The 22,672-nt window shown below is 47.6% G+C and overlaps 2 protein-coding genes across 2 annotated transcripts in view; both read right to left on the reverse strand.

Annotated features, from left to right (window-relative positions):
* LOC122372355 (prolyl 4-hydroxylase subunit alpha-2-like) overlaps positions 1–22,672 on the reverse strand; it is a 30,271-nt gene that overhangs the window by 2,247 nt on the left and 5,352 nt on the right. The window contains exons 6-7 of the mRNA XM_043349459.1: positions 1,036–1,086; positions 496–661 (exon numbers count right to left, since the gene is read on the reverse strand). Coding sequence (XP_043205394.1) covers positions 496–661; positions 1,036–1,086 — 217 coding nt within the window. The remainder of the gene's footprint in view (positions 1–495; positions 662–1,035; positions 1,087–22,672) is intronic.
* Positions 5,332–7,068, reverse strand: LOC122372356. The gene has a single exon (XM_043349460.1). The coding sequence runs from the start codon at positions 6,937–6,939 to the stop codon at positions 5,956–5,958; it is 984 nt and encodes a 327-aa protein (XP_043205395.1). The 5' UTR covers positions 6,940–7,068; the 3' UTR covers positions 5,332–5,955.

The raw sequence follows: 22,672 nt of genomic DNA on the forward strand, positions 1-22,672 counted from the left end.
TTCGACCAACTTCGTGACCTGGGGGTGCTGATCTGACCTTGACCTGAGGTCAACACCCCAAGTTGACCTGGCCCGGACAAAAAGTGTATCATTCGACGCGCCTGAGCGAGGCGAACACGATACTGCCAAAATCGCGGCTCTGCGGCCGTTTTTTGCGAAGTTATTCACCAAAAACTGAACCGAACCTTGGGGCACTTGACCTGACCTCAGAGGTCACCGTTTGACCTAGGACCTTAAAATCAGGTACCAATCTCTGCGTCTCGTAACGGCGCACACGCTCGTTTTTTTCCGCGACGCGCTAGCTCCACCAGGGGCGAAACGGCGAGGGGGGGTCGTACCCCCCCCCCCCCTCGGCCGGCGCGTATGTAGAAAACCAATAGGTCCGGCGAGGGTTATAGCTCCAGCCATAGATAACATGAACTACCGGTAGTTCATGTTCGGTTCGGAACTTCGGTAGTTCATGTTATCTATGCTCCAGCATATCCCGACACTCACTGGACTTGGCGCCGAGCAGAACCGGGCAGGAGGCGTGCACAGTGCGAGAGTCTGCCAGGCCGCTGCGGCGCAGGTTGAACCAGAACAGGGCAGAGCCGGGCACCGGTGGCGCCGCCACGCCGAGCAGCGGGAATACGGTAGCGCCACCTGCACCGACCGAGTTCAGCTGCCGGCCGAGGGGGGCGTGTTACCGAGATCGGGTTGCGGACAAAGGTTCGAGTCGCAAACGACGCAAACGTATGACTAGCCTTGCGTATGGCTATGGCTAATGTACGTCACCAAAAGGGCGCAGGACAAACTTACGTATCGTTCATGTACGTAATTCGTAAAGTATAAAGTACCGGTACGTATGGACAAAAGTATGGGCTGTATGGGTTACCTATGGTAAGGTTTGGATGCAGGTTAGGTAAAGTCATGTTTGGCTGAACAGGTTACATAGGTCAGGTAGGGTTAGGTTGTATCTATAGCGAAGCGTAATTTTTCCTTACGTTCCCTTACGTGATCCCTTCCTGGAGTCAACGATAGGTATTCAAAACTCACATAAAACAGAAACGTTGCGAGTCGATCTCTTGGGTACGAGAAGTCTCCAATCTGAAAGAGGAACCATCGGTCAATAAAAAAACAAAAAAACAACAACAACAAATAAAGCATTCAAGCAAGTACCTACAAATGCAGATAGGTGAAAAACCCTGCTTCCCATGCTGTTTGGAAGTGACCCAACAACCTTGCACAATACCAATATGTATACTGGGGGGGGGGGGGGGGGGCTCTAAGGAGCCATCCCCAGTTTTTTTTTTAAGCAATATCTTCAAAACAGCTCACCATATCAAGACAAGAAACAGAGGTTGCCTTAGGGCCCTATTTCAAGGATGCAATTACAGACGTCCTTGCCCACCCTGCGAAGAAAATTGGTTTTACTTATTTTATGTGGCAAATCCGTCTGATATGTAAAGGCATATACAACACCCTCACTTGAAATTCATTTCTTTAGTTTATAATGACGGTTGAGATCAGCCATCCGGGATGTCAGGATGGAACACTCCCCCGTTATTGGCCTTTTGCAACGTCTAACGTATCACTCAGCCCCTGATCGAGCTAGACCTTTGCGGAGAAGTGAGCCTGTTGCTCGTAACGAGAGGAGATCATTTGCGGGGGTGTTTGAACACCCCCCTGTGGTTTTTGGCACACCTTATAATACATCAATTCTACCCATATTGTGAAAATTTCAGACCGAGGTCATTCAAGGTCAGGTCACCAGGTCACCTGAAGTGACCTCACCTCATAAAAAGTTTCAATGTCTGCCGTAGCTACAACGAGTGACCGATCGCTTTTAAACTTTCAGTGATTGCTAAGAGCAATAGTAGTTATTACAAAATGCATATCTCAGAGTTTTGATATTGATGACATAAGGTCGGGTCAATTTTGCGACCTCCCCATTATAAGTCAATGGGAGAAAACTGAAAAGCGCCTCTTTTGAACGAAAGCCATTAGAAACATTCCCAAACACTGCATTACAAGTAACTAAGACACACTGAACATGAAAATGGTGTCTGTGACCCCTTTTTATGGACGACGGTGAAAACAGGGCGCCTGGGGCGATTTGATCAACTTGATCAAATGCAGTGTCAAAGCCAATTGATCAGATCAAGGCTCGTGAGATTCACACGGGACATTTAGCATGTAGAAGGCCCAAAGAAGGGGAGAAGTTCCGAATGTCACGTGACCCAATATGCCCTCCGGCGCCCTGTTTCCACCGGCGTCCCTTTTTATGCCCCTGAGGTCATCTCGGGTCACGAATGGTATCTAACAGTTTTTCGCGAATAACCTTTGATACAGGCATGCTAGCCCGCGCCCTGGTGGGGGGGGGGGCTATTTTTTGCCCCCCCTCCAGACTTTTCAATATATCTCCAGAACCGCTGCGCCGATCGTCACCAAACTTTCAGTACCCTCCCGGACATCAATTTTACACATTGTGACCCAAATTTTTTCCAAAAGCTATGATAGGTTGGCCGGAAATGACGTCAGAGTGACGTCATGTTCTGCCGTTTTCGACCCAAAAAAGGGTTTCGCGGGAAGAGCTGTCAGGCCTATAGCTTTTCAAATACAGAAAAATATTTAGGACATAAAAGCTGTAGAATGGACAGGGCTACAAAACTGCTATCTCAGATTTTTGTTTTTTTTTTTATTTTGACCCCCAAAAATAAAAAAATAGATTTTTGGGATATAATAGTCAAAAAATCCAAAAAGTTTTTTGAATTTCGCAAAACCGGAATATATGTGATATATGTGAAATATATGATCGTGACCTCACCATTATAAGTCAATGGGGAAAAATTCAAACTGCTATTCTGGCGCCGGGAACGATCTCCAACTATCTCAAGCACACAGAATCGTGATTTGATGCACTCCTTGCAAGGTTAGATGCGTCACTTTTGCAATGTTGACCTTGCGTGACGTCATTTATGACGTCATCAAGGTCATATTCGTTTTTCGTCAATAACTCTTGATCAAATTGAGCTAGCGAGTCGGGAAAGCCACCAATGGACTCAGGAAGACCTGCCGAATCGAATGATATGCGACATGACCCCTTTCGACCAACTTCGTGACCTGGGGGTGCTGACCTGACCTTGACCTGAGGTCAACACCCCAAATTGACCTGACCCGGACAAAAAGTATATCATTCGACGCGCCTGAGCGAGACGAACACGATGCTGCCAAAATCGGCGCTCTGCGGCCGTTTTTTGCGAAGTTATTCACCAAAAACTGAACCGTACCTTGGGGCACTTGACCTGACCTCAGAGGTCACCGGTTGACCTAGGACCTTAAAATCGGGTACCAATCTCTGCGTCTCGTAACGGCGCACACGCTCGTTTTTTCCGCGGCGCGCTAGCTCCACCAGGGGCGAAACGGCGAGGGGGGGTCGTACCCGCCCCCCCCCTCGGCCGGCGCGTATGTAGAAAACCAATAGGTCCGGCGAGGGTTATGTATAGCCGCGCGTTTGCAAGCTTTTCGTGGTTTCAAACGTTCAAACATGTGATTTGGTGTTGCTCCCATGCAATAGGGTGGATGTCAAGGTCACCTGAAGGTCAGTTCAGGTCATTGACCTTTGGTGACCTCAGATCACTTTTTCGAGTTTTAAATGTTTCTAGGCTTGTTTTTTTAGCTGAATTCGAATTTAGAAACCATTTGAACATTTACGAAGTAGTTTTGGTGCCTTCGTAACATGTTACGAAGCTTCAGAGGCGGTTGACACGTACTACGAATACCCGTCACCGGTTAACCTGAACTGACCTGACTGACCCGACCTGGTCTAAATGCTTAAAGACATTATCTGCGATCAAAACAAACACGATATTCGTGATAAGCACCCGAAAAACAGACCCAACAGGTATCTAACCCGTTATTAGGTGTGTACCCGCTATTCCGTCGTAAAAACGGCTAAGTAAAAAAAATCGATTTACCAAACTTTCAAATGGGTACTGAATTCAAAATCAGCTCCAAAAACCCCATACAAATTCGTAAAACTAAAAAAGTCATACAAGGTCAACAAAGTTCAATGACCCTGACATCACTTTCAATTGACCTTGCAAAAACCATAATGCTTGGAACAAACATCATTTCACATGTTGGTACCTACGTTTCTTATCACGAACCGATGATATACGCTGAAAAATGTGGAATCGCTATTCTGGCCTGGCTTATACCCGAGCAAGATGTCATATGTGAATGGTCGGTTAGAGTTACGGTCATGCAATTCTAAGGGAAGCTGTAAAATTGATTAACTCGAGACTACTAAAAACGTCGTTGCGATCGGCCACTTTTCAGGCAAGCTATTCGAGGAAACCGAAGGACCGAAGGGAGGGGTGGGACCGCTCGAACCCCTCCCCCGAACGTAACTATAAGACGTGCGAGGGCTACCTATTTGGAAATTGGATATGTTTGTAAATCAAGCTGTTATATCTTTTATTCTAGTTCAAAATTTATTCTACCTTAGACTTAATTCGTCATAATTCTCACCAAATAGATGCTTTATAAGAGTCGGTTGGCCATCCGGAAGCTGCACGCGGTCAGAACCGCCTCAAATACATTAGTCAACAAGCGTGAGATAACACCACGCTCAGCACTGCATTATTTTGCACCAGGACTATGTGTGAGATCATGACGGATCTTCCCGTGACTCAGAGTTGTGGTAAAGGCGTCATTGAGTCATTTCACCCCGATAGGACATGGTCGACTATTGCGCCACACCAGTAGGTACTCTACAGCAGGATATGCAGAAAACAGATCAGCCTGATACAATATGAAAGAACGTTGGAGACGTGCAGATCATATGTGTCTTTGGAAGAGGTTATTTTCATTAGACGACGTTTGGTGGGTCAGCACTCTATGCAACGTGTGATGTAGAAAAATACCTTTTTATGTAGAACATCCCAAGGCCCTCGCGCGTCATGAAATGAAATCAACTATTGAGACTGACTAAGCAGAATAAATGCAAAAGGGAGAAGAGAGAGAGAGAGAGAGAGAGAGAGAGAGAGAGAGAGAGAGAGAGAGAGAGAGAGAGAGAGAGAGAGAGAGAGAGAGAGAGAGAGAGAGAGAGAGAGAGAGAGAGAGAGAGAGAGAGAGAGAGAGAGAGAGAGAGAGAGAGAAGATGAATAATATATGCATCAACTTATTCGTGCTAAAGGATTTCAAATTCATTGACTATCAAAGCCGATTGGTAAATTATTGCCTGATATGCGAAGCATGTGGTTAAAACTTAAATACACAGAATAACGGCAATCTACGAGTAAAACTGACACCCAGACCGCCATTCGGTATTGACACAAGTGATAAACGGGTCCATGTATTCAAAAATGACCAGCAGCATATCATAACAAATATATAGCGCAATACATACACTTATCACAATGAGATTGGCGGCATCCACTAGCCATAAGCAATGCATCAAACAATTAGCGGCATCATTATGTATAACACTAATGACTAGACATAACGATGCGAATGCCTATATGCTATAGCCTACTTGTTGAACACGCGCTTTGCGACACATTTACAAATGAACGGACCAGAATAATGACGGGACAGCGTGAGCAATGTGCAAGCGTTTTGGTCGCCCTCCCACATACTTGCTGACATGGCGGGCTGGTGTTCTTATGCTTGGTTTAAATATATAAGAAGGTAGAACGTAGAAAAATGTGGCCGAACACATGCAATAACGCATATAGAACACCAGCAAAACAGGGCAAACACTGTTTGACACTCATTGCTAAATACCCTTCATTCACTACCTACATAAATTGACACAAAACAAGCTCATCATTTCAAAGGCACAACTCACAAGAACCACCTCACAACATAAGGCACATGATGCATAGCATAATTTAGTCCCACAGCCGACTCGACTGAATCTGTCCGAGCACAAGCATTCCTGAGTCCTTGACCACGCCCACACGGCGAGGCTCATGACTCCGTCAGGTAGCACGTGAAGCCGGTTTTCGGGCTGCGAGAGCGCGCTACCTTCCGTCTCCGATAGATAATGCAGAAGACGATGAAGTTGAGCACGCCGCCGGTGTTGGAGAAGGTGGTGACGAACTGGAAGAGCAGCTGCGGCGGCGGCTCCACCAGCTGCCACGTGCCGTACAGCGCCATCGCCCACCACTGCACGAAGAACGCCGCCACCAGCAGCAGACACGTCTTGGCCGCAGCCAGGACGGAATGACTTAGCTGAGACTGACCGAGAACCTCCTTGTTGTTGCGTGCCTCTCGGTAGATCTGCAGCCAGGTGAAGACGTATAGAACGGCGCAGGATACCAAGACTACGCCGAGGGCTGTTGTCGTAAATAGGATGTTGGCGATGGAGCCCTTGACGGCGTCAAAGTAGCAGAAGGTACCCGTAGGTCCGAAGCCGTCCAGACTGGCCACCACGAAGCCAAAGAGAGCAGGGGTGCCGAAGATGATCGAAAGCAGCCGCCAGTCGCACTTGCCGAATGACAGACCCCGATAGCGGTGTACCAGCAGGCACGCGTTGATGGCCGTGATGAGAACCAGTATGTTCTGCGCCGATATGAACTCGGACAGCATGAAGCCGTAGAAGGCGCACAGCGCCGGCGGCGTAACGTGGCCCCGCTGGATGACGTAGTGCAGGTGGTCCAGCGAGTGCGACACGTTGAACAGGCCGTCACACACAGCCAGGTAGACGACGATGCGGTCACTCTGCGACCAGAGGAAGAACGGCCGCCGGTGCGAGCGGAACGAGCACACGAACGTGGTGAGCGCGCAGCAGAAGCTGGCCGCGATGCAGCAGAGTGCCGCGATGTGGATCACGTAGAATTGGCCGTTGTCCAGGCCGTACACGGGCAGGTCGTAGCCGGACCGGATCGGACGCGTCGTTCCGTTCTCCATCTTCAGCATGCTGAGGTCGTTTGGCATCATCAGCATTTTCATGTCCTGTCTGAACAGGACTAGAACGGAGGTATTTGATGGCCCCTGCACCGCCAGGACGACTTGTTTGGTCTTCCAAAGGAGATAGCTCCGGAGCAGAAACCCGTCAACTCACCGAACCAATGACTGTCTCACACTGAACACTTATCCGTAACGTCTAGCTTCCGACCAGTTCTGCGCAATTGCTTAGTCCGATACCGCCCTCTGCGTCAGCCCGGTTGACGTCGCCAGTATCGGCACGACACCGTATCAAACACTGTATCAAACGCAGCGAAAATATCAAAGCACACAATGCAGCTCACTGTCGCGTCGCCCGTCGGCGGGATAGATCCACTCTCTGGCTCTGGCTGCACTTGGCTCTGCAGACGACAGAAGACAGCTTTACAGCCGCTCTGAACTGGAGGGCAGCTTGCTCTGCGTGGCTCGGCGGATGTCTGCGACTCCCGGCACGGGTCGGAATGGCCGCCGCGCGGCGTCAGAGGGCTCTCCGCACAGGAAGTACGCTATCGTCGCTATAGGCCGCATTTCGAGGAAAGACATTATCGGCAATGTGCTGAAAATCGTCGCTCGTCATCTTGCCTACGTTCACATGACAAATTTGTTTGACCTGTTTGTGAAGAGACATTCTTTGGACATTTTTGACAAATAAGGTTGTATTGCACTTTATGCTCACTCTATGTGTCACCAAATACATATACCGACCGAAATATAAACTGTATAAACCAAACCATTTGCATTGGGGGATGATGTAACTGAGGCTTCAACACTTCAAGCATTCTCAAGGGATCAAATTCCGTGCAAAGTGATTCAGGCGCTACCCTCGCCGGCCGAGGGTTGGGGGGGCGGGTGCCGCCCCCCATAGGGTTTTTTTCGCGATAGCTCCGAACACGCTGGCGATAGAGAGGTGAAACTTGGCATACCTGACCTTTGATCCAAGCCGCATCTTTTGACACCAACCGCATTTTTGGGTCAGGTCAGGTCACTGACCTATGACGTCATAAGTGAACCTCTGCACGGTCTTCAGATGTCGCAACTTCGCAACGCCCTCACTGCCAGAGGAGATGTCACAGGGAAATGAAACTTGCAGGATCTAGTATCCATTATGAGTCTCACATTTTGTATATCTCGGATTTTTCCTAAAGGTCATATGAGGTCAGGTCATTTTCGTGACCTCACCATTATAAGTCAATGGGGAAAAATGAAAACTGCTATTCTGGCGCCGGGAACGATCTCCAACTATCTCAAGCACACAGAATCGTGATTTGATGCACTCCTTGCAAGGTTAGATGCGTCACTTTTGCAATGTTGACCTTGCGTGACGTCATTTATGACGTCATCAAGGTCATATTAGTTTTTCGTCAATAACTCCCGATCAAATTGAGCTAGCGAGTCGAGAAAGCCACCAATGGACTCAGGAAGACCTGCCGAATCGAATGATATGCGATATGACCTCTTTCGACCAACTTCGTGACCTGGGGGTGCTGACCTGACCTTGACCTGAGGTCAACACCCTAAGTTGACCTGACCCGAACAAAAAGTATATCATTCGACGCGCCTGAGCGAGGCGAACACGATGCTGCCAAAATCGCGGCTCTGCGGCCGTTCTTTGCGAAGTTATTCACCAAAAACTGAACCGTACCCTGGGGCACTTGACCTGACCTCAGAGGTCACCGGTTGACCTAGGACCTTAAAATCGGGTACCAATCTCTGCGTCTCGTAACAGCGCACACGCTCGTTTTTTCCGCGACGCGCTAGCTCCACCAGGGGCGAAACGGCGAAGGGGGGTCGTACCCGCCCCTCCCCCCCCTCGGCCGGCGCGTATGTAGAAAACCAATACCGTAAAGTGGGGCTATTTGAGACAGTGGGGCTATTTGAGACAGTACGGCAGTGGCTTAGTAAAAGTGCTGTAAAACAAAAACCGTTTGATATTTTTGATCAATTTTTGCTTGAGCTGATGTGGAATTTAACAACTAATTCCATGGATAGGGTTTTTTGAAAATTTTGGAAATTTTTGAAAGAAATTTGGCATTAGATGAGAAATACAGAAAAACCACAATTTAAGTTATACGAAAAGCACCCCTACCTGCAGCTTAACATGGCTGAAGTTCTAAAAACTTTGCAACCGAATCTATCGTAACTATCGTTTTACTTATGGGCTAAGCACATTTTACATGATGACATTATATATTGTTAGCGGTAGTGACAATTGTGTAACCCGATGTCTCAGAATCCCGATGATACCCACCTCGTCAAACCTCAACGTATACCAAATACAGCTGATGATTGTGATGCCAAGGCCCTAAAACAGGTGATATGATGCATCCTAAAGACTTACCGCCATCTGCCTAAGGTGTATCAAACGTTCGACCTAAGGAACACCGATGAATCGGCCATGGGTTCATGGTACTTTTAGCAGCAAGCAATATTTGCACATTGTAACTTTATACGACCATCCAGTTTGTGACGATATCAGTTACCTTTATGAATGTAGCACTGCAATGTGCATAGAATGTGTTTGATAAGTCACTGACGTGGTCAGTAATCGACCCATGCCTACTCTGGTTCACCATAAGCACCATCGAAGGTTATTTATCTACTGTTAGGTGAGCCTTCAGTATGCGTAGTTGATGCAGTGCGGTAACCGGCCATTCGATACAACATGCAGTGATCTAGGAAAATCGGTATAAAATCACAACCAATTGACCTTTTTCTGTTATTTCTTCACAGGTTGATGTGCAATGGAACAATCGATCATGCATATCATTCATTCAGCCATTTTGGAAACTGCTTTCCCCTTTTTAATGCATTACGGTGCGTTTAATGCAGTAGCGAGCCTGTCTCAAATAGCCCCACCAACTTTCGGCCTATATGTTTTACGCCGCCAGATATAAACAAAACAACTTTACTTGAAAATTTCATTATCGTTTACTTAGAAATAGTCCTAGATAATCATCCTGTGATTTTTAGAGCTTAGGATCACATCATATTATGACAGCCCTAGCATAAAGTAATGCAATTTTTAGCAGACCGAAATGCTGTGTCCAACGAAAACAAAAAATTTGATTATAAGGGTTATATAGCTGTAGTTGAAAGAAATACTTTTTGCCAGAAGTATCAAAATTTAATTTGCAATCGCATGGCATTAAAAGAATTATCCCTAGCTTGACCAATTTTCTTCAAATTGCTTGCAACTAAAACTCTCTCAAATAGCCCCACACTATGGGGCTATTTGAAACAGGCTTCAATTAAAAAAATAACTTTATTTATGGTTACTAGCTGAACCAAAATTGACCTATCTGAAAGCGGTTACAGAGAACTACGTTTTTGCAATTTACATGCTGTAGGAAATATCAACCGTTTTGAAGGGAGAGGCCAAAAACAGTAAAATCCGTTTCAAATAGCCCCACTTTACGGTAGGTCCGGCGAGGGTTAACTCCGTTCTTTCTTAGGTTTGCCAGACTATGTATGCTTACCTACATGCCGCAGCACTCATTCGCCTAACATTGATTCATTCATAGCTTCTGCCTGCACCATATGTACGAGGGTACGCGTAGGTACGCGTCGCCAGCGGCATAAGACTTTAATTCTCAAATTCAGATCAATCGTTCCTTAGAACCCGCGCCCCGTAGGGCTACCGGCGGACCCTACCACCCGTATGGGGGGGGGGGCGTTTCGGCCCCCCTTAAGATCTCGGAAATTTACCGGTCGATTTTCAAAATTCAAACGGCGTTCGATAGCCCCACCCGGGAACTACCTTGTGACCAAATTTCATTGACCTAGGTCAATTCGATGACGTCACAGGTCAGGTCAAAGGTCGGATTTTCACCGTTCATAGGCATTTCAAGAAATGTGTTGTGAAATCGAGTAAATTGGTAATTTGTTGAAAACCATCGATGGTACATTGTTCGTCAAACACGTACTTTGCTATCTGAGGTCACTGATACCAGGTCAGGTCACAGCGAGGTCAGGTCACCGGGGGTCACAATATGAAAGTGTCGTGTGATACATGTTTTATGGTCCATTTTACATAACAAATGCGATTATGTGGGTTAGGCAGCCTTTGGGGCCAGCCTAGGTCACGTTTTGGTGAAGGTCAGGTCAAGGTCAGGTCAAATAAGTCAAATTTCAAAGTTGATATTTTGCATAAAATGGGTATTGATTCGATGCAGCTCAACACGGGAGTCTAATGGTAGTCTTTGTTTTGCTCTACGAGGTCTAGAATTTCCAAAATTTGAGTTTGAAAATTTGACGTCATCATTTTTTAACAGTTTTTTTTTTCGCTATAACTTGGCCAAAAAACGAGGTATCGATCTGAAATTTGGTATGTAGATAGAAGACGGTAGGTGCTATCACATATATTCCGGTTTTTTTCGGAGCTGAATTGTTTTAAAAGATTCTTGGCTAATATATCCAAAAAACTGCTTTTTTGATTTTTGGGGTTAAAACTCAAAAATTTCAAAAATCCGAGATAACACTTTTGTAGCTGTTAATTCTACATCTTTTATGTCTCGATCATTTTTCTGTATCTTCAAAGCTGTAGGCCTGACAGGTCTTCTCGCGAAGGTCTTTTTTCGGTCGAAAATGACAGAACATGACGTCATTCTGACGTCATTTGTGGCCAACCTATCATAGACTCTGGGAAAATTTTTGGTCACAATATGTAAAATTGATGCCCGGAAGGGTCCTGAAAGTTTAATGGCGATATCTTCAGCCGTTTAGGAGATATCGACGGAATAGGACAGGGGGGCCGTTTTCGCCCCCCCCCCCCCTACGGGGCGCGGGCTAGTCCTTACCAATTAGCCTCGTCAGACACAATTACCAACTGTTCCAGGGCGACTCGAGTTCAAATGACCGCCATGGTCAGTAGCTATAGTGTGACACTATCGAAACTCCACCTGAGGTCAACGTAGCCAATGACGATCCACCTTCCAGTTAGGACGGTCGGGAAAGTCCGAGGACACGTGCACCGACTATCAAGCAAGGGGAGGGGATGGGTAAGCTCCGGCTGTCAAGTAGCGGTAGGGTGACGTATGTAGGCATCGATTGTTGACGGTCCGATTACCTACTAGCTGACAACGCAACTGTTGTACCGCCAGTGGCCCAGTGCGTCCGATTAGAGCACTGGCAACATACAGGTGCTTTAATGTGAAATCCCAGAAAAAGAAGAATAAAAGAATGTGCATGTAGCTTCAAAATCACGATGCACAACACGCACCTAGTGGTATGCATTATAAGGCATATTGCAATTGTTTATTTTGAATCATGCATATTGCAATTGTTTGTGGCAAGATATTTACCAGTATAACGCCTTTTGGGGCGACTAACGGAGCGAGCGAGAGGGTGGGCCTTGCACGTGCGAAATTGCGAGGGGGTACCTCCAACTGACTTGTGCACGGCACCCTACTAACCGGTCTCTAGCGATGTGCCAAATTTGGGCACAATCGGCCCAGCCGTTCTCGAGATCTGGAAGCGGCACCCTGCACGTGCGCACGTGCAAAATGGGTCCCTACTGACTTGCGCACGGCACCCTACTAACCGGTCCCTAACTGTGTACCAAATTTGAGCGCAATCGGCGGAGCCGTTCTCGAGATCTGGAAACGACCCCTGCACGTGCGCACGTGCAGCAGCGCCCCAACTCTGGCACATGGATATGCAGTGCCTAGTGGGTGCCTACCTACATGCCAACTTTCAGCGCAATCGGCCAAGTAGTTACCGAGATATTGCAACAATTACAAAACGGACACCTCTTCGTTTTGCACGTGGCACGTGCATAAGGGGTCACCCACATGCATCGGGAATAGTCCAATACTTGGTAGAAGGAATGAAGCTACCCCACAAAAATTGCCGCGTGTAAATCGGTCAAGTGGTTGCTGAGATATAAAGCCCGGTTCTGACTGCCGTTTTTCGATCGTATGGTGGATCGTATGGTGATCGTATCGTGATCGTAATCGTATGGTGATGGGATGGGGATCGGCACGCCCGTTTCCCGATCGCCGCGATGGTAATCGTATGTGTGCAGTGAGAACCGGGAAAAAACGTGACTGTGCGCGTCGTTCGGTAGCGGCAGATCGTACGTCGTAGTGCGTTCCGTCGAAAGATGGATTGAGTTTATTTTTTGTCTTGATCGTATCGTACAGTTGACATCGTGTGGAGAACTCGCTGTGCTGCTGCTTTTCTTGCTGCTGTCTTGTGGAAGGTTTGTGCTAACATATTTGATAGGTATAACCAAGGCTATAGAACTCCGGTATAACTTATCTTATCAGTACAGTAGCATACTCTAAATAAATAAGCTTGATTGACATACTTATAATCAAAGTAGGTACTTCCACTTAGAAGATACCATACGAAAAATCATTGTTTCGTTCAGATGCGTCAATTACATCTGTCAAAGTATTAATTTTATTGCACGAAAAAGCCTCACCCGACAATGTTAATTTGATACTTAAATTAAAGAAATGTTTTAACTGCATTTAACCTCTTTTTAAGTCTGAAAAGTATTAATTACCCTCTTCATAGATCTCGTCCCGTTCACGGCGGCCAATCAGCGCGCTTCCCCCAGATGACGTCATCTGTGCGCCTGTGCTCTGCCGAGCCGGCAAGCCTCGTGGTGACCGGCGATTTACCGGCGACACCGGAGGGCTGTTCGGGTCCCTGCAGCATAGATCTGTGCTGCGTGCGTCATACTTGGGTGACGTCAACCGCCTGGCTCCGCCCACTCTCCGCCGGCACGCCGCGGCCGAGCGTCGCTGCAGCCTATTTCAAACGCGGCGAACCGTTGCGCGGGTGGACTGGTGATTGTCGCTCAAATAACGTTTAAATTGCGTTCAAATGTGGTTAATAGCAATGTGCCACCGAAAAGAGTGATAATGATACCCAAAAAACAACATACAAACCGCTTACAATAAGAAATATCGGACGGTAAACTTTAATCCGCGCCACTTTCGCCTCCTGCAGCACCGAATTTCGTGCTGCAGGAAAACGAAGCATGCTTCAGTAGGTGACGTCACACAGCCGGTGACGCAGTGGTGTGGGCGGGACTAACGGGCGACGAAGTCCTCACTGCGCATGCGTGCTGCAGCATATTTCATTTTGGCTGCGCAGCCGAACAGCCCTCAGAGGTGGCAGGAGGTGGTACATTGATATCTTACCAATGAATTTCTGTCAATTTCAACGAACCGATTTTCAAGAAAACCGATGCACAGCATTCACAATACTCACTTTTAGGTTGTAGGTTACTTTCCAGGACAATTTGACATGATTTTCTATTTTTCCACGCATTTTCAAAATCGCGTACCTTCCACGGCCGAGAATGGTTTCCACCGCCATGCTACTCAAATCAAGCCGAAAGGTTGATTAACTTCACGGAATAGTCAGACCCGACTACTCAAACTAAATTATTGAATTAGAGAGATGTTTTAAACTACATTTAACGTCTCTTCAAGCGTAAAAAGTATTTATTTCGTTCTTATCTATCACCGCCGACAGTAATGGCGGACGCAGACTCCCACACTTGTCCCACACGATACGCACGATCCGCATTCCGCACGATACGATCTACCAGTTACCAGATCGTATCGGGCCTAGAGATTTTCATCTTTTTCCGCCAGCCACGCTCACCATACGATCACCATACGCTTACCATCCGCTCCGATCGATTTCGGCAGTCAGAACCGGGCTTAAGGAAAGACTACGCTCGCTTCGCTCGCTCCGTAATGAAGCCCTTGAAGACAAATAAACCTTGCCTGAAAAAAAATATCCTAGTTTATCTTGAACTTTGAAGATTATTATGACATTTGAATGGCCAAACATTATTAACCCTCGCCGGCACAGGCCATTTTGCGTCCTTCGACGGCACAAGGGGGGGTTGGTACGCCCCCCCCTCGCGTTTGGCCCCTGATTGAGCTAGAGCTTCGCGGAAAAAACGAGCGTGTTGCCCGTCACGAGACGAAGCCGATGATACCCAATTTTAAGGTCCTAGGTCATCGGGTGACCTTCCAGGTCAGGTCAATGACCCGAAAACCGGGAAAATCGGGACCTGTTAGAAAGTCGTAAATTGTGGCTGCTATGTGGTTTTCCGGGGTGCTGATCACGAATATCATGTTAGTTTTGATCAGAGATGATGTCTTTAAGCATTTAGACCAGGTCGGGTCAGGTCAGGTCAGGTCAGGTCAACCGGTAGGGGTTGTGACGGGTATTCGTAATACGTGTCAACCGCCTCTGACAGCTTCGTAACATGTTACGAAGGCACAAAAACTACTTCGTAAATGTTCAAATGGTTGCTAAATTCGAATTCAGCTCCAAAAACTAGCCTAGAAACATGTAAAACTCGAAAAAGTGAACCGAGGTCACCCGAGGTCACCAAAGGTCAATGACCTGACCTGACCTTCAGGTGACCTTGACACCCACCCTAATGTATGGGAGCGACATCAAATCACATGTTTGAACGTTTGAAACCACAAAAAGCTTGCAAACGCGCGGCTAATGTTAGCCGACATACGCCGAATCGCGATTCCGGCCAAACATGATCTCGGAAAAGAGTTCACAGGTCAAAGGTCATTGGGGTCAGGGTCATGAAATTTTCAGGGTAGGTGTAAAATTGATCAATGCGAGGGTACTGAAAGTTTCGTCGCGATCGGCCGCTTTTTACGCGAGTTATTCGCGAAAAACCTTAGGGGGGGTTGCATCAACCCCCCCCCCCCCTGTGCCGGCGAGGGTTAATGGAAGCCAGCCATGCTGCTGAGCGTGACAAGCTCAGCGAAAAACGCTGAAGAAGAAGAAAGGACACTAACAGACCTGAAATGGTCATTGGGATGAGTTTGTCGTAAACTTTGGGTAAAAATGGCTGATGAGTAATAAAATGATATTGAAAAAGTGTAATAGCCTTTGTCAAAAGAAATTGTGCTCCGCAAATATCCAATAATTCCATGACTTTTGTTACGCTTTTTTTAATTACTGAGTACAACAGAATGGCACATGCAGTAATTCGGTCGATCTTTCTGACCAAAGCTATTTATTTCCTGCTGGTATATTCCCGATCAAGGCGAACCGTGATGTCACTCTCGGCTGACGCTAAAGCCCGGTTCTGACTGCCGAAATCGATCGGAGCGGATGGTAAGCGTATGGTGATCGTATGGTGAGCGTGGCTGGCGGAAAAAGATAAAAATCTCTAGGCCCGATACGATCTGGTAACTGGTAGACCGTATCGTGCGAATCGTGGGTATCGTGTGGGAGTCTGCGTCCGCCATTACTGCCGGCGGTGATAGATAAGAACGAAATAAATACTTTTTACGCTTGAAGAGACGTTAAATGTAGTTTAAAACATCTCTCTAATTCAATAATTTAGTTTGAGTAGTCGGCTCTGACTATTCCGTGAAGTTAATCAACATTTCGGCTTGATTGGAGCAGCATGGCGGCGGAAACCATTCTCGGCCGTGGAAGGTACGCAATTTTGAAAATGCGTGGAAAAATAGAAAATCATGTCAAATTGTCCTGGAAAGTAACCTACAACCTAAAAGTGAGTATTGTGAATGCTGTGCATCGGTTTTCTTGAAAATCGGTTCGTTGAAATTGACAGAAATTCATTGGTAAGATATCTATGTACCATCTCCAGTGTCGCCGGTAAATCGCCGGTCACCACGAGGCTTGCCAGCTCGGCAGAGCGCAGGCGCACAGATGACGTCATCTGAGGGAAGCGTGTTGATTGGCCGCCATGAACGGGACGAGATCTATAAAGAGGGAAATTAATACTTTTCAGACTTAAAAAGAGGTTAAATGTAGTTAAAACATTTCTGAATTTAAGTATCAAATTAACATTATTGGGTAAGGCTTTTTCGTGCAATAAAATTAATACTTTGATGTAATTGACGCACCTGAACGAATCAATGATTTTTCGTATGGTATCTTCTAAGTGGAAGTACCTACTTTGATTATAAGTATGTCAATCAAGCTTATTTATTTATAGTCACCGTGATTTACTAATAAGATAAGTTATATCAAATATTTTAGCGCAAACCTTCCACAAGACAGCAGCAAGAAAAGCTGCAGCACAGCGAGTTCCCCACACGATGTCAACTGTACGATACGATCAAGACAAAAGATAAACTCAATCCATCTTTCGACGGAACGCACTACGACGTACGATCTGCCGCTACCGAACGACGCGCACAGTCACGTTTTTTCCCGGTTCTCACTGCACACATACGATTACCATCGCGGCGATCGGGAAACGGGCGTGCCGATCCCCATCCCATCACCATACGATCACGATACGATCACCATACGATCCACCAAACGATCGAAAAACGGCAGTCAGAACCGGGCTTAAGACAGCTCATCAGATCGGTAACACGTGTCAAGCGACATATGCAAGTTGCAACACGACATATTAGTTACATCGTAACATTACATTTCTTAGGCCTTTGATATGTTTCAAACATCGTGCTTACCAGCACTGATATTTGAACGTCACATCACATCCTACTGCCTATCAGTCCATGCCAGAATCCACGAACGTCTCCGCTAGGAGGCTCTGGACGTTCCGCTTCCTCGAAGAGCGGATGTGTCAAGATAACCAGTTTTGCCCCAGTCGACGGTCAAAATGTCCAGTCCAGGAGCCCTTGAGCAGCGAGCAGTCAGTCCCAATGCGCGGAGGTGGTCGCTACGACTTGTTTTAGTCTTCAGTCAACACTGGTCCTCAACAAGATTCATCTTTTGTGTTCGTGCTAAAACAAGAAAAACACCGACAGGCGACAACGAAGTGTGCTAGCCAGGTACTCAGAAAGCCGGAAGTCAATCGAGTCAAGTGGTTGATGTTATCGGATGAAAACGTGAGAGGTCAAGCTCCAGACACGACACGAGTTAATCGTTCCAGGAGACCCAGTTAAAACATCGCCAAGCATGATGGATTCATCGACGCCACCGGTCCCAAACATTCTCGCTGGGGGCACTGATCCGCTGATGATCTCCAACGATTCCAGCCTGTTGGAGGCAGCCAACATAACGGATCGTCCGATCCGGTCCGGCTACGACCTGCCCGTGTACGGCCTGGACAACGGCCAGTTCTACGTGATCCACATCGCGGCGCTCTGCTGCATCGCGGCCAGCTTCTGCTGCGCGCTCACCACGTTCGTGTGCTCGTTCCGCTCGCACCGGCGGCCGTTCTTCCTCTGGTCGCAGAGTGACCGCATCGTCGTCTACCTGGCCGTGTGTGACGGTCTGTTCAACGTGTCGCACTCGCTGGACCACCTGCACTACGTCATCCAGCGGGGCCACGTTACGCCGCCGGCGCTGTGCGCCTTCTACGGCTTCATGCTGTCCGAGTTCATATCGGCGCAGAACATACTGGTTCTCATCACGGCTATCAACGCGTGTCTGCTGGTGTACCGACACAAACCGATTCCATTCGGTGCCAACGACTGGAGGCTTCTCGTGGTCATCTTCGGGACCCCGGCTCTGTTTGGCTTCGTGGTGGCCGCCCTTGACGGCTTCGGACCTACCGGCACCTTCTGCTACTTTGACGCCGTCAAGGGCTCGATCGCCAACACCCTGTTCACGACGACGGCGCTGGGCGTGATTTTGGTGTCGTGTGCGATTCTCTACGTCTTCACCTGGCTGCAGATTTACCGAGAGGCGCGTCGCAACGAGAAGAGACTCGGTCGCTCGCAGCTGAGCGGTTCTGTTCTGGTGACGGCCAAGACGTGTCTGCTGCTAGTGGCGGCGTTCTTCGTGCAGTGGTGGGCGATGGCGCTGTACGGCACGTGGCAGCTGGTGGAGCCGCCGCCGCAGCTACTCTTCCAGTTCGTCACTACCTTCTCCAACACCGGCGGCGTGCTCAACTTCATCGTCTTCTGCATCATCTATCGGAGACGCAAAGCCCGAGCTGAAACCTCCTCCAAGTCCGACAGCTTCGGGACAGGACGGTCAGGAAATTCCAGCCAGGACTTCCGCTTGTAGTTTGGCGTCTCAGTCAACGACACCGACCGCTTACGCTTGCTTTACCACCTCCAGTTATCCAACGAGGGAACGGAGCAGGATGAAGCAGACCATGTTGATTCTCACTTCTTTTTTGTTAACTGCGGGGCTTGTTGTTGAAGTTTCTGTAATATGAGCGCTACTCTGGCACTAAGCGGTTAATGTTATCAGGGTCATTGTGTTAATACGCTTTTGATTTCCTTAAAACATTTTTTCATACTGCATTTGACATCACTCATGTACCTAACTCTATAGGCTGTATGAAGAATGAACGTCATGGTATTTGTGTGTGTGTTGAATGTAGCCATTGGCCTAATGAATGAGATGCATATGAGTTTGAAAGAGTTGCATTTCGAAAGTGCACTTTGTAAGTGCACTCTGAAACTGTGTGTGCCAGGGGCGTAGGCAGGGGGGGGGGCACTGGGCCATGGCCCCCCCCCCCCTTGGGCGCCGAAGGCGCCCTCCAATCGCAAATGCAATTGTGATATAATCGAATCGAAAAACAATCGCGACTGGAGGGCGCCCTCCAATCGCGAATGTGTTTACAGGGAAAATACGGATGGAGGGCGCCCTCGGAGGACGCCCATTCCAAATACGCCCTCCAAATACGGTTGGAGGGCTCCCTCGGGCGCCCTCCAACCACATTTGTAGGCTGTAGCTCTCTAAGCGTAACGGTGGTCGCCTATGTAAGCCGCTGTCCTGTAAATAAGCGCCCTCTCACCCGAAGGCGCCCTCCTGTAGGTCGCCACCCTGCTACACATTGCCGCCCTTCTGCTGATCGGCGTCCTCATAATTATTGGCGCTCTCCTACCTATTGAGCCCTCATGTGAAATTTTGAAGGCCGCCTTTCTCCCTTTTATTTATTTATTTATTTATTAAACATCATCAGATCGATCCACTATAAGGCAGGGCTTTTCTCCGATCATCGTCATAACAGTACGAAACACATGAAGATGACAAGTAAACTAAGATCACAGTAGCGCGATACAATGACAATGACAGTAGGTAAATATCCTACCCGACGGTACCACTCAGTCGCAGCACGTTCCTGATCTTGGACTTGAACACTGACTTACTAAGGCCAGCAAAGCCATTGTTCAACGCTGTTCGGTTGTACAGGGACGCAGCACGGTACGTAAATCGACGCTTGCCATGGTTGTTTCTTACACGTGACAGAGCTAATAGGTGTGATTGTCTAGTATCCCGACATACGTGTTCGTGGTTGTAAGAGAGATAAGAGCGTAAAAGATGAGGCTTTCCAGATGTAAGAATGCTATGGATCAGTGACAGGTCGGCATGTGCTATAAAATCAGCAGCAGGCAGCCACGCAAGTTCCTCGAGCACATCAGAAATGTGCTCGAATTTCCGTCTCCCGGAAATAACTCGGGCTGAAAAGTTGAAGACCTTCTGCAGCCTGGCTATGGCCGTGCGATTGGCGCTACCAAAGACGGGCGCACAGTAACGTATGTGTGAGAAAACGAGAGAATCGACAAGGCGAGGTAAAACAGAGTGTGGAATGATATGTCTGATGTGCATGAGACCGATAAGAATGCCGAAACAGCGGTTGATGATGGTGTTGATATGTGATTCCCAAGAAAGTTCAGAGTCCATGACAACTCCTAAGTTCTTCACTGTGCTTGACAGAGGCACCCTCTTGTTCAGTGCCGCCCTTCTACCTATTGGTTCCCTAGTCCTTCCTGTTGAATGTTAATCGGGGCCCTTCTCATATTGGCGCCCTCGTGTAGATCGCCGCCCTCCTAACCACTGGCACCCTCCTGTTGATCACCGCCCTCCTATCCACTGGCACCTTCCTGTTGACCAGCGCCCTCCGCACAGACGCCCTCCTGTTCGTGTCATCCTCTTTAGCAAAGGCGCCCTCCTCACCATTGCCACCCCCATTTTAATCGTCACCCTTCCGCTCATTGGCGACTTCCAGTTGATGACCGCCCTCCCACCTATTGGCGACCTCTTGTTGATCACCACCCTCCTATTGGTGCTCTCCTGTTCCTCGCCACCCTCTTACCTGGTGGCGCCCTCCTGTTGATTGTTGATCGGCGCCCTCCTACCTATTGGTGCCCTCCTGTTGATCGCTGCCCTTCTATCCATTGGCGCCCTCCTGCTGCTCGCCAACTTCCTACCTATCGGTGCCCTACTGTCGAAACTCGGGATGTTGATCGGGGCTCTTCTACCTATTAGTGCCCTCCTGTGGATCGCAGCCCTTCTACCTATTGGCAACATCCGTTGATCGCTGCCCTCCTATCATTTATTTACTCCTTTGGCATGTTTTTCAACTTAGTCGTTCTATTGCACATAGTTGATGTCTTGCCTGTGAAAACTGCCACAAATGAACGTGCATTCATTCAAACACGTCTTTGGTCTTAACGGATTGATCCTACTTTACGTGCATCATGGCATCTATATGGATTACGATTAAGTATTGTCAACAGGTTCGGGCGCAACAGCAGGCATCTGAAGTTTCGGTGATTGAAACTGGTTATGTGGGTACACTGTATGCATCTGTGAGAAGGCTTTGAAGGCTGGTCTGAGGTAATTTGGATGATGTTTACGCATCTCGCGCTCCGGTATCAATATTCAATCCGATACGGTGATCTGGTGCGTAGATATGCCACCGCCAATAAACTTTTATACATCGACACCCATGAGCCAAGCTTTCTGTACAGTTTGTGTGGCAGCGGCCCGACCAAACCTTAGGTATTTTTTACACCTTCAAATTTGGTAAAAGAGCGAGAGGAGCTTTGAACAGTGATCGTATAAAAGGCGTGCCTAAAAAGCGGAGGAAAAGGTTGTTTTCAAAAATTTCGCGCGCCTTCGGCGCAGCATTTCAAGAACACTTGACCTTTTGTGACCTGGAGTATAAAGAATACACACGATGCAAAATCAATGCAGCACGACCTATACGAGGTTACGCAAAAAAAAAAAACTGGTGGCATGGTAAAAAACGCCTCCCAACCCCCCAACCCCCACTGAGCGATTTTTTATCTCGCGACCGTATGGCGCCCTCCTTGGGTGAGGTGGCGCCCTCCAAACCCTTGGCCCCCCCCCCCTTCGCGATTTCCTAAATACGCCGCTGGTGTGTGCAATGATAATGAGGCAAGATTAGCGTGTTTCAATAAACACATGGAAGAATGACGATGTTGATTGTTGTTATTCATATGCTCTTATGTGAACTGATGGCTTGTAACATGAATATTTGATATCTATTGAGTTCTACATCATCTTACTTCCAAGTTACAACAGGATTTAGCAGCCTTATCATCTTTTCAATCCATTTCCTGCTCACAAATGTTTAAAAGGAATAAGATAGGTAATGAAAGTTTTTAACGCATAGCAGTGGTTACTCTTATACAAATATACAGGGCATTTTCTGGTTAGCCGAAAATGCGACCGGCATCCGGACTTTATTTTAACACGCGCAGTGGAAGGGTTGCGAGTACTAGGTACGCCCAGTGGAAGGGGTTGGGGGTTGATGTCCCCCCCCCTAAGATCTCAGCTCCCAGTGGAGCTAGGAAGACGAAATTTGGAGGGTAGGTGTAGGCCCTGGGGAACTCTGTTGTGTGTGAATTTCATGACCCTAGGTCAATATTTTCAAGGTCAAATGAGGTCAAATGTGGTCAAATCTGCCATATGAGCGACTTTTTTGCGTTTACACGCCGATAACTCAAAAAGTTACCGGTCGATTTTCTTTGTTCTTCACCATACAAAAGAATATACATTTGTAAGTATGTATAGTGAATTTCTAGTTGAT

The sequence above is a fragment of the Amphibalanus amphitrite genome, unplaced genomic scaffold (genome assembly GCF_019059575.1).
Source record: "Amphibalanus amphitrite isolate SeventyFive unplaced genomic scaffold, NRLGWU_Aamphi_draft 001350F_arrow, whole genome shotgun sequence".
NCBI classification, from domain to species: domain Eukaryota; kingdom Metazoa; phylum Arthropoda; class Thecostraca; order Balanomorpha; family Balanidae; genus Amphibalanus; species Amphibalanus amphitrite.